The 11,659-nt window shown below is 39.1% G+C and overlaps 1 protein-coding gene across 2 annotated transcripts; it reads left to right on the top strand.

Annotated features, from left to right (window-relative positions):
• Positions 1-784: 784 nt before the first annotated feature.
• On the top strand, positions 785-11,411 carry LOC113675101 (allene oxide synthase-lipoxygenase protein). Of its 2 annotated transcripts, none has more exons than XM_027191639.2 (13): positions 785-977; positions 2,681-2,815; positions 3,330-3,355; positions 3,482-3,561; positions 3,786-4,213; positions 4,433-4,621; positions 4,832-5,310; positions 5,822-6,088; positions 6,825-7,315; positions 7,630-7,872; positions 8,368-8,657; positions 8,901-9,339; positions 9,737-11,411. In XM_027191639.2, the coding sequence occupies exons 2-13, from the start codon at positions 2,712-2,714 to the stop codon at positions 9,914-9,916; spliced, it is 3,216 nt and encodes a 1,071-aa protein (XP_027047440.2). In that variant the 5' UTR covers positions 785-977; positions 2,681-2,711; the 3' UTR covers positions 9,917-11,411. The 2 variants fall into 2 exon arrangements, with proteins under 2 accessions (XP_027047440.2, XP_089048344.1); XM_089192218.1 differs by lacking the exon at positions 785-977 and adding an exon at positions 2,336-2,540.
• The last annotated feature ends 248 nt before the right edge of the window (positions 11,412-11,659 follow it).

The raw sequence follows: 11,659 nt of genomic DNA, 5'->3' as shown, positions 1-11,659 counted from the left end.
GAACAGCCTGAGATTGGCACTTCCTCGACAATTCAGTTCGTATCTGACGAGCAAATATTTACCGTCGTGGTTCAAGGTCCATGAGACGTAAGTACCACTATTAAAATATCACTTGCATATTCAAAAAGTTATTTGGCGGTGGCTGGGAGAAAGGGGGGGGGGATCATGAAACTTTCCACTACCGATAAGGGGGGATCTCTAAAAAACTAGATACTCTACGGGGGGATCAGGTAAATGCTCCGATGTGACAACAAAAATACTCCGACCCCCCCCAGGCGATAAATAATGACCGGTCCCTTATGTTTTCTTTGTTTTGACTGTCTTCTGCCACTTCTTGCGACTTTATCGCTGACGTGTCCAAAAATTAGTTAATTTTCTCTTGCGAGGTATCAAAGAAAAGAACATATTTTAGGCCTTATTTTCACTATTACTTAAAGTAGTGTTCATAACTGCGAGGATCGTTTCCTTATTCGTTTCTTCAACCGCAGTTTATAGATATGATTTTCATAGATTCACAGTCATGTATTCACCACTTCAAGGGTTTATTTGGAATTAATATATATAATGGCCAACTTCCCAGTTGGCTTATTAGCGCCTCCTATAGAGCGCTGCACCAGTATCACAGAGGTCATGGGTTAAAATCTTGTATAAGCCTGAGTTTTTTTTAGGCCTTGTTCTCACTACTCTTTATGTAGTGTTCTTAACTGTGAGGATTGCTTCCATATTCGTTTCTTCAACCGCAGTTCACATATATGATTTTAATATATTTACAGTCATTTACGAGTTTCACCTTGTTGTGTAAGACCGCTGGTGAATGAATGGAGGCTTGGGTACAAGGCTAACCGTTATGTTTATTCGCTGTGAAACATTGCATGACGTAATATATATTTATTTAGTTGGTTGGTCAATAAAAACGAGTCAGTATAGTGGTAGTCTGCCGCCTTTATCATCTGGAGCTGTCGTTAAGGTTAATCAAAGTAAGTACCAGAGATGTAAGTTTGCCTGTTTCTTTAACCTAAGACATTGGAAGTAATTTGAGCCAAACAGTGTCAGGTTTTAGATTTGCATATTTGACATGAGCTCATGATACAAATGTTCTATGCTATTTTCTTTATTACCTGAAAAACGAAAACTGCATTGTTACGTTATCGATGCATCCTGGATAAAATTGGCATATTAGGATTCGATAGAGACCTGTGCATACGTTAATACTTTTCAAAATCAATTTGGGAGACTAATATCATTAAAATCAAACTACTACTGAACGCTTTGCCTCCAGACCAGCTGTTAACGCCTGTTGAAGAATCGGTGAAACAGTGAACTCTCAAGAATTGCGTCTAATATGGAGTCCTTAGCCTTGATCATTGATTTTATTAAGTCAAACTTCAAACAAACCAAAGGATAAAGGCCTTTTGCCGTTAGATTAAGTCATACGTGAATAAACTAGTTCAGTGGGGTTATTTTGTTTTCTCACTGTATTCGATGACCGTGAAACATTCACAACGTAAAGCAAACATTGCAAAAGTGGGCATTGAAATGCAAACGGAAGGTTTCAAATGAACGTGACATTAGCTGCCAGTAGGTTAGGTAAATGAACATGATGAACCCTCATTGACAGAGCTAGATAACACTTGAGGCAATTTACATAAGTCGACTTCGTTCATTTGTTTACAAAGGCGTTCAAAGACATTTTATCTAGTCACCCGTACAGTCACGCAAACGTACGAAATCGACCTATCTAATCCACCATGTCTGCTTTTATCTTAGAGGATTTGTTAAGATTAGGGTTTCAGAGGCTTTTATTTGTTAAACTTGTTGTTCAGTAATGTTGTCATGCTGTTATGGTTGAAAGAGCACATTGTACTTGGTGACTTTTCCGTCACCATAGCAAACTGCTTTGTTGTGGGACGTGGGAAGCAGCAACCTGTGATAAGAAAATAAAAACAATGATAAATTAGCCTTTTAGAAAACCGACCCACATCTTGTCAAAGGAATTTTCCAAATGAACATGTCATCCAATGGATAACGTAGTGAGTTTTCCCTCGAGAGTTGTCAACGCTTGAATTAAGCTAAAAAGGAATGAACACAAACTCGAATTGACTGATACTAGGGTTGGTTTTAGTTCCACAGTTACGTGACCTAAATAATATTAAAACAAAAAAGGCATGAAATGTTGTCGTTTGTATAGTAGTAGATAACCGATGACGTCAAAATGAGGTAGGAACAAAAAAAGTGGCAGACGGCTTGATGAAATTTATTTGTTTTATGTGACTAAAAACAAAAATTGTGACGTCAGCTATGCGTGTTTCCTCCAATGGATCAAAACTTAAGGACCACGTACAGTGCGTGAACAATTCAATTCATGTAAATTAATTTTGACATCACTCGCATCTAAATTCGGGAGATAATCGCAAATGTGTTTTTCAAATAACGTCTCTAAAAAGACCTGGTGGTAAGAAATCCCAGGTGTTTTAAGTGAATCGTGTACTCGCATTTTTGAACCAAATTTTTCCGGGTGGATGCTGAGAGTTTTTTAACAAGTAAGATAACCACCCTAACTAATTCATTTTCTTTGCTTCTTTACTGTGAATACGTTTAATTGAAAGCATTTGCGCTTTCCCCAACCCACTAAGGATTTTATAAACAAGACAGTTATAACTATTTTCTTGTCCTGTTTTAGGAATAGAAACTGTAACCTCGCGTATAGCACAATGGGAAGTTGCGTCAGCTCACAAGAGGCTGTCGTCATCTCTAACGAGACGATACAGCCGGACAAGTCAGAAAAGTCTGGCAAAAATGACAAACAGGACGATGGGTATGTACGTACTTTAGTTGCATACATTAGTAGTGATTTTAAACATTTAATATTAAAATCAATTTAGGCTAAAATATAGGCATGGTTAAATTTAAGTCAATCCAGCAGTTTACTCAAGAGGATGTGAGGAGCCCAGGGGATGTTTTTAGGAGCCTTACCATGTGCTCCCTCCCCCCCTCCCCTCGCCACTTATGGGAAAGTATTGGTTACCAGACCGGTTTGACGGTGCTGTGTTGACAGGTGACTGGACGTGGCTGTGGTTCAGTTGCCAAGGTGACTTCCTTGCTTCTGAAGGGATCTCTCCCCTCCTTCTTTACCATCTTGATGTTATCCACGAATTAATGTATTCTTTTTAAAGTTATCAAATGACCTTTTCTTCGTAATTTTGTGCGGTGTCGTTAACTTAACCCCACACTCCTAAACATCTACCTTCCTAACCACTTCGGCTTTTATCACCTATCCTACACCCACTTTTAACCACCTCAAGTTTATCGATTCTATCTTCTTTTTTCAGGGTCGTTATCAAAGCCAACACACCTTGTAAGTTTGCCTTGTTTGGTTTTCTCTATTATATATCTTCAATTCTAGATTCTAATTTACCGGAAAATCGTCCACTTTTATTAGTAGCGTTAATTAATTTGTCTGAATTTGCTTCCTTCATTTCAGGGCGTAACCTTGGTTATGAAGTCTACAAAGGACTTATGGGGGAAGAATTATTCAGAGAGAAAGTTGAGGAATTCGAAAAGGTGAAATTGTGTTATTCTTTTTGGAAGAGATATCAGTCCATCCCATAAACCCTTAATTTCGTATTCACTGAAAAATGTCTAATGCTAAAAACACTTCTACACCAACCCATATATTCTGCTATGCTCCTGTTATATTTATTTCCCTTATTGAAAACAGTCCTACAACACTGGTACCTCGCACAACCGAAAACTTAGTCTTACGGGTTTTCCTTCGTTTCACCTAGCCTCTTCCTCCACCTGGACTTTTCGCTCAAAGCAGAATTGCATATGATACTACCAAACTCAAGTTAGTCTTTGGCGCGATCGTTTTAGTTAAGGGACAACGAGCAACTCACCCAGTTGGAGTTGGATCTGAGGGGATTGCGACAATTGTCTCTAATCCACAATTTCCAGCGTGTGAGTTTTTTACTCCTGGAACTACGTACCCAGTCTGCCTCCGTCACTCTACTATCAAGTCCGTGGATGACGTACTGATTGACTTTTGCGGCGGGGCGTTAAGGTTTGCCGGAAGTGATGAAATGGATAGTCCGTGCGATCTAATTATGGGGACTGGACCGACAACACCATTATGGAGTTCTCAGGCCATATTTGATGCAGTAAGAGCCAATATCAAAAAGGATTTGAAAACTTATTTGCTTCTCGGGCCTGATCAGTAAGTGGAAGAATTCTGAAATTTTCAATTCACCCCTTTTCCGAAGGGTTTTTGCAAGGTGTTTTTTTACGTGTATGGATTCCTGTTTTTTAAGAACTTGAAGAAAAGTATGTACCCCCATTGTAGAATTGTGACTTGAAGACTCCACTTTGGAATTTTTTTTATTCATCAACAAAGTCGACGATGGAATTCTTAAGTTTTCCTTTCTTACGTTTACAGTCTCAAAGCCAACATTGGAGGTCTACGCCAAAAGCCTGAATCCTTTTACGACCAGCGATATTACTCAGAAGTGATTTTCGACTTCAAAGCGTTCGATGAAGTGAAGCGTTACGTCAGATTCCGGCTGCTGCCCACTGATGGGCGACCAGAAACAGGCTTGTTGTCTGAGGAAGTCCAGTGGCAGCCATGGTGAGTTGGGAACGTCAAGTCTAACTGATATAGTGGTAAATGTAAATACCACGAGTTTGAGAAATCGAACCTTCGTAAAGTTGAATTTTACTTCGGGCAAAAAGATTTCATACAGTATATTTCCTGCAAATACGGGATGCAAATTTTCCAACTCCGGAATAAACAAAAGCTAGTACAAAAATTTCCACTGGATATTTTATTTCCTTACAGGATAAATGAAAGGTCACCCGATGAGACTTTACCAATGGACTACCTCAAGCGTGAGTACAAAGAGAGAGTTTCCAAGGGACCACTCGACTATAAACTACAGCTGCAACTCCATGAACCGAAGGAAAATGATCCTCCAACGATCCTTCAAGTTGGGAGGGAATGGGACGAGAAAACACATCCATGGCTTGATGTGGCTGACATCAAAATGACGTCACTATTGTCCCCGACGGCAACGGAACGCCTGAAATATATTCATAAAAATCTTCCTGCTTCAATTGGTGTTTTACCAGCCGTATCTGTTGACGATCCCAATGTCGTTGTCCAAATTCGTAATGACGTGTACGTTTGGTCTCAGAAGCTACGTAAAAACAGATCAAACAAGCTTGTCCCAGAGCACCTGACATCCTATCTTATCCGCGTGGAAACTGGAGACCAGTCTGGAGCAGGAACGGACGCTTCCATTTCTATTACATTAACAGGTGACGTACCTAAACTCTTAAGGTGATTCCTCAGAAAAAGAAGTTATCCATCAATTTTTTTTTAACTTTCCTTAAATTTGTGAAAAAATCACGCAATTTTATACGACATCGACTCAAAACCTTCCTCGAATCGTTGCTTTCAAGGTCATAATTTGCATCATCGAGTAGCGGGATTTGTGTATGCATTTAGCTATTTTTTTTCCCTTCGATGTATTTTTTTTTAATTTGTCCAATTTGAAGGGGATAATTTGCACACCAAGATTATGCAATAAAAAATATAGATCACTGTGCTCGTTCACGAGCTAAAGACCATCGTACCTCTCTACCTGGTCCATTTATTGAAAACAATGCCGTGTTTTCGGAATGCGCGCTTATTCGCCTGATTACGTAATTTTTATGCGTAGTACAGGATGCGCAATACTGAAGAATCACATTAAATGATTTTTGGTCTGATCGGTAAGCCATATATGGAGTCAAGATATCATTATACTGATATTTTATCGTTATTCAGGCACCAAAGGAAAGACAGATATGATTAAACTGGATAAATGGGGAAATGACTTTGAGAGAGGAGACGTTGATGAATATTCCGTTGAGGCAATGGATGTTGGCGAAATTCTTATGGTGCATCTTCATAATGACCAAGGTGGTTGGTGGTACAAGAATCCTGATTGGTTCGTGAACAAGATCGCGGTGATAAGTTCCTCTCAGGATGAGCCATTTGAGTTTCCATGTTATCGCTGGGTGCTATCTGATTTGGTGGTATTTGAAGGGAGAGGTATGTTCCTATATTTATAATATCTTTCCATCTGCGGGAGAAATCTTACTAAAGGTTTTGCATGGCTTTCGTTACAACTATGAGTGAATTCGATTTGTAGCTCTTCAGAGCTCTCCACAATTTGTCGTATTCAGTTCTATGTCAACCTCACTCACCATCTTTACTTCTGCTCTTCATCCAGGGTAGGCGGCGAAAACATCAACTTTTTACTATCCCTTATCACGACTCGAGTGCTTCTCCAGGTTGTCTCTATTTGTTACCCCATCTGTTTTTCCAAGCAGGCAGATATAGATCTATACTTCGCTTTCCCTCGAAGACGGTCGAATCGAGTAACACTTCCTTTCCCTCTATACAGGTTCTCTAACATGACAACGTTTTTCACCTAAATGAAAATTCCTAAGCAAAATAACCAAAGCACATTCCGTTGTCACACCTTTAACCCTATTCCTGTGCGACATGGATGACCCATACGGGACCTGTAGAAGTTTAGCCAACACAGCAAATGAATAATATTTTTGGTCGGACAAAAAGTCTTAGGCCCAAATCAAGTTTATTTCAATATGGTGCAAAATCAATATCTTACTTGTAGAAAAAAAGTAGTAACACACTTTTTGTGGAAGTATCTTCCCCTTTATCTTACTTTTTTTTTATAAATACGAATAGCGTCAATCGAATACTTAGATTATAGTATGGCAAATAGATAAATTTCAGCATGTTTTCCATACTCTATTTACAGCTACTCTTCCATTCCAAGAGCAGCCAGATGCCGTTAAAAACCAACGAATTTTTGAAGTAAAAAATCGCCAGGAGTATTACAAATGGGGAAATCAGGAGGTGTACCAGGAACTTCCTGGTTATCTTCAAGCAGCGACACATGCAGATATTCCAAGGGATTCGCAGTTCTCTGATGAAGCTAGGAGCACCATAAAGGAAGACATTAAAAAAGCGATTTTAAAACTCGGTCTCGGTTATTTGATGACACTTTTCGACAGCTGGGACAATTTCGATGATTTTGAAAAGATCCTTCAGAGCCTTAATCGTGGTCGGCTGAAGATAGTCGAAGATGACCGATGGATGACCGACGAGGTGTTCGGGTCAATGTTCTTGAACGGCGTAAATCCGAACATCATCCAGCGCTGTGAGAAGTTGCCAAAAAATTTCCCTGTCACTGAAGAAATGGTGAAAAGCTGTATGAATCGAGGAACGACTCTGCAAGAGGAAATGCAGGTATGTTTTACTATAAAACGCATCGTGCAAAGTGCGCATCAAAACAACCTGCTTCATAGGATACTATTATAAAAAATAAAACGCCCTAGACAAAACGATGTTGAAGTGGAAGATAAACAAAATATCCACTCTCTGAAAGACGAGATGGCTCGTATACTAGATTTGATATTGGCAATGCCGAAGGATTCCTGTCTTGCAAATGAGAAACAGGGGTCTAGTGCAGAAATATTAATTATTATGAAATAAATTTTGCAAAGTTCTTTTTACAACTATTTCTTGCACATCATAATGTCAATTCAACTGTTTTTCAATAGGCAGGTCACGTGTACATTGTAGATTACAAGATGCTTGAGGGAATTCCAGATAGAGAGGGCACTTACTCTACACAACCTCTGGGTCTGTTTTATGTCAACGCTTCAGGCGACCTGGTTCCCATTGCCATTCAGTTTTTCCAGCAACCAAGCGACACCAATCCAATATGGACTCCAAGTGATTCTCAGTATGATTGGCTGCTGGCAAAGATGTGGCTGCGTAGTGCTGACTCTCTAGTACAGCAGGTATTTCTCTAGATCATGCTATTTTATTAGTGGACCCCTTTAATTTAAACGTCATGAGTCGTCAACTTGTAGCCGGACCATAGGCTGATAAAAGAGAGACTGCTCAACAGGCGATCATTAGAAATGGAACTCGTTGTCCATTAGGCATATTTCTCATAGATTAGAACCACATCTTACCAAGAGATCAAAAACAGCCCGTGAAAGGGTGGCTTGTAACAAGAAAATGCCTCGTGTTTCAAGGTTGATATTTGCGGTACATTTTATTTTCATCTCTATCCTTGACTAGGTTTGTTCCCCTTCAGTTAAGCAGTTCTGGAATTGCTTCTTTAGTATACGTAAATTATTAAGACCTCTTTGCGATAAAATAAATTTCCTTCAGACTTAGATCATAAAAACAACTGAACATGTTGACACGCTGATTTTGCGCTCCTTTCTGAGTTGTAATCTATTAACTCTTATTGATAGAGAAGGACACCTTTCTTCAACTTTCTGCAGGTAAATACCCATCTACTCGAAACCCATCTTGTAATGGAACCATTTGCTGTGGCGGTATGGCGACAGCTGCCCTCGATTCACCCTGTCTTTCAGCTCCTTTTTCCACACCTTCGCAGTGTGATGGCGATCAATAACTTCCTTAGAACTGGCTTTGTAGCTGAGAACAAAAGAGCCCAAGAGATCCTTAAGAAAGGTTTCAAGACTTTTAAGTTTGGTATGCTTTCACTTCCCGACGCCTTAAAAGACAGAGGTGTTGATGATCCGGAGAAATTACCCAAGTTTTATTTCAGGTGATTGCTAAGAAATGTACCTCAGAATCATCTTTGAATTAGATCATTACAAGCTGCTTCTTAATTTTTGGTCAATGGCGTGAATATATACTACCTTTCACAGACCTTTTGTTTCCCCAATTTCGTTATAAAGGAAAATTAGTATGTGTGACGAGCTGAAAAGTGTAATCATCACCATCACTGTTTTTCTTATTTCCAAAACCCTAGTTGCCTGGATAAAATTACCAATTTTCTGTTTCTTAGAGATGATGCCCTCTGTCTTTGGTCAGCCATTACATCTTTCATAAAAGAGGTCATCATCCTTTATTACAAGTCAGATGATGACGTCACCAACGATAACGAGCTCCAAGCTTGGATTAAAGATGCTCATGACAACGGCTTTTTAGCGGGGGAGGTCAGCGACGACCACGGATGTCCAAACGGCCTTGAAACACGTAATCAACTCATTCATGTGCTAACATGCTTGGTGTTCACGTGCTCATGTCAGCATGCTGCAGTAAACTTTGGTCTGTTAGATGTGGCAGGTTTTGTTCCCAATGCTCCCTCGGTGATGCGCCAACCGCCTCCTACGAAGAAAAACGAGACAACTCTCAAGTCCATTATGGACACACTGCCGAGCAAGTCCCAGGCTGCTCAACAAGTAGCGTTGGGTTACGTCTTTACACAATTTGCAGAGGATGAGGTAAGCTTCTGTCAAGCTAGGCTTTGAATCCACGAGTAACTAGTGATTTCGCGCTCAACCCTCTTTGCGGATTCTTCCCCTAACGTAAAAGGAATTCACCCCGACCTTCACCAGATTGCCCCAATTTTAAGGAACTTAGTTTTAGGCTTCCCCGTTCCTTTCTCTTGAGAAATATTCCCGGCAACTTACTAGTACATCTCCTTTTCAATTTAAATTGAACTTCTTCCTCAATAGGGACAGCCTGACAAAAAAGAGCCCCTAAATATAATCATGTTATTCAGTTAAAGATATCATATTTTACAACGCAACTCTCCAATGTCAGATTTTATACCATCCATAGGTGTGGTGAATTTGCTCACAGTTCTTTAACACAACCTCCGTTTTATTCCTCTCATAGCATTATATCGGTGACATTACACACAGCCTCTTGACTGGTGACGAGGAAGATGCCGCCATGACTCGTTTCCAAGTCGCTCTTCAAAAGATCTCCGATTCGATCAAAGCCCGCAATGAATCATTGGAATTGCCGTACATCTTCCTCTTACCCGAGAGAATTCCCAATAGCATTGGTGTCTGAGGTTAATAGACAAAATTGAACAATAAACAATTTTGCAGAAGAAATACGGCGCTTTTAAGCCCATAAGTTTGTTGTGCGGTGTATATTGCATTTGGCATTGGCGTCAAAGACATTATCGCATCTTTTTTTTGTTTCGTTTTTGTTGCTGTTGACATCTGGTTTTGGCCTCTAGTTACAACAGTTCTCGAGGTTTGTTATGTAGCTGTTTATAATTTTCAACTATGCGTAATTACACTTATCCTGGTCTCAGCGTGGGATCCATGCTATGTTTACGTTCCTTTCAGAGAATAATGTTGAATTTTTCTTTGAAAGTGAATATATTTATCGCAATATTTACACGGATAACAATTACACAACATTTTTTAATTTCTTTTTATTTTGCCTGCCTTGATGAATAGTTCTATTTTTATACAAGCTTTTAAACTCAAGTCCTGATCATAGAATTTTTTCTATGACAAAACGTTTACCATTTATTGCGTGACAGAGAATTTATAAAAATAAACCTCCTTGATATTTTTAGATCCATTCTAGGTTATTTCTCTACGCTTGTAACCCACTTCAGGTCATATATTTCTAAAGACTGAGAATTACAGTACAATTTACTGGCGAATATCTATTGCTAATCATCTTTCACACTGAATTCATAGCTATTATATTCGCTCCTAAGAGTACGTATCTTGCTAATTCAAGGGAGGAGCCACGAACCTTTGCTCTCTCCTTACACACACTCTTTTCTGTTCTTAATTTGGTTATGTAACAGTTTTTAGGTGATAATTTTTTTTATCACGAAGAGTTTCAGCAACTATGATTTCCAAATAAATAGAATATGATCGAGGATTAGATGCTAGAGAAAAAATTTATACAACTCTACCATACATTTTCGAAACATTGATTTCAGAAGATTAATAATCTAATTATGCAATTCGATTAGAGTTGTACTAAAAGAGATATCTTGGAAGAAATTCCAAATTTACGGAAAAGAATAATATACTCAAACAGAAGATATCAAGAAAATTTTCAACCAATGGCGCTGTAGTGACTATCACCTTTGTCTTCGAGATTCCATCTATCAGTTTAAAAGTAGTAATTTTCGGGTGAAGGATTAAGCAATATTGAGAAGTGCAGGCCAGCAATAGGTTGCCACCAAGGAAAGCTTGGCGATCTTTTTTCCAATATTTGAACTTGACGCGAGAGACTGGAACGGACTGAGGGTGTGTCTTAATTAATTCTGCAGTTTCTTTCTTTTCACGCTCGAAGCCATAAATATTCTTAAGCTTGATTCTAGTATCGCAATTAATTTTCCAATCGAAGGGGTGTGTTTTGAAACAGAATTATTGCCATTTGAGGTGAGTTGCAAGACTTATTTCGTAGAGGTCAGCCGTGAGTACCACTATTCATCTTTTGGCTATTATTGTTGTAAACGTTTTATATCAGTAATAGTTTGGGATGTCAAGCCGAAAAAAAAAGGACAACCGAAAATAAATATTAACCGCCAGCTATTGTCTTTCCCAAATCGCCCCGTGCACTTCTTGTGGTGCATCTGTGTGCGTGTTTCGATGTGGAGTTTTTACACTTGTAAGTTATTGTACATATCTGGTGAATTTTCAAAATATTTTGCCGAAATCTTTCTAGTTCGTCATCGTTTGAAGTTCGTGAAGCGTTTACCTCCTCCTTCCTGTGTTTCCCCTTATTTTCATTCATTAAAGAAAGTAACATCGACTCTTGCTTTCCGGCCTGGTCAAA

The sequence above is a fragment of the Pocillopora damicornis genome, chromosome 13 (genome assembly GCF_964200805.1).
Source record: "Pocillopora damicornis chromosome 13, jaPocDami1.2, whole genome shotgun sequence".
In the NCBI taxonomy this organism is placed as follows: Eukaryota; Metazoa; Cnidaria; class Anthozoa; order Scleractinia; family Pocilloporidae; genus Pocillopora; species Pocillopora damicornis.
Note: the sequence above shows the minus strand (reverse complement) of the source record. Positions and strands in the feature narration are given on the sequence as shown.

Bases quoted from the DNA above. Each gene is read 5' to 3' on its own strand.
- LOC113675101 (XM_027191639.2), top strand. From the start codon at position 2,712: ATGGGAAGTTGCGTCAGCTCACAAGAGGCTGTCGTCATCTCTAACGAG. The intron at 3,562-3,785 runs GTGAAATTGTGT...CGTTTCACCTAG, and splicing joins AAGTTGAGGAATTCGAAAAG to CCTCTTCCTCCACCTGGACT. The intron at 9,340-9,736 runs GTAAGCTTCTGT...TTCCTCTCATAG, and splicing joins CACAATTTGCAGAGGATGAG to CATTATATCGGTGACATTAC.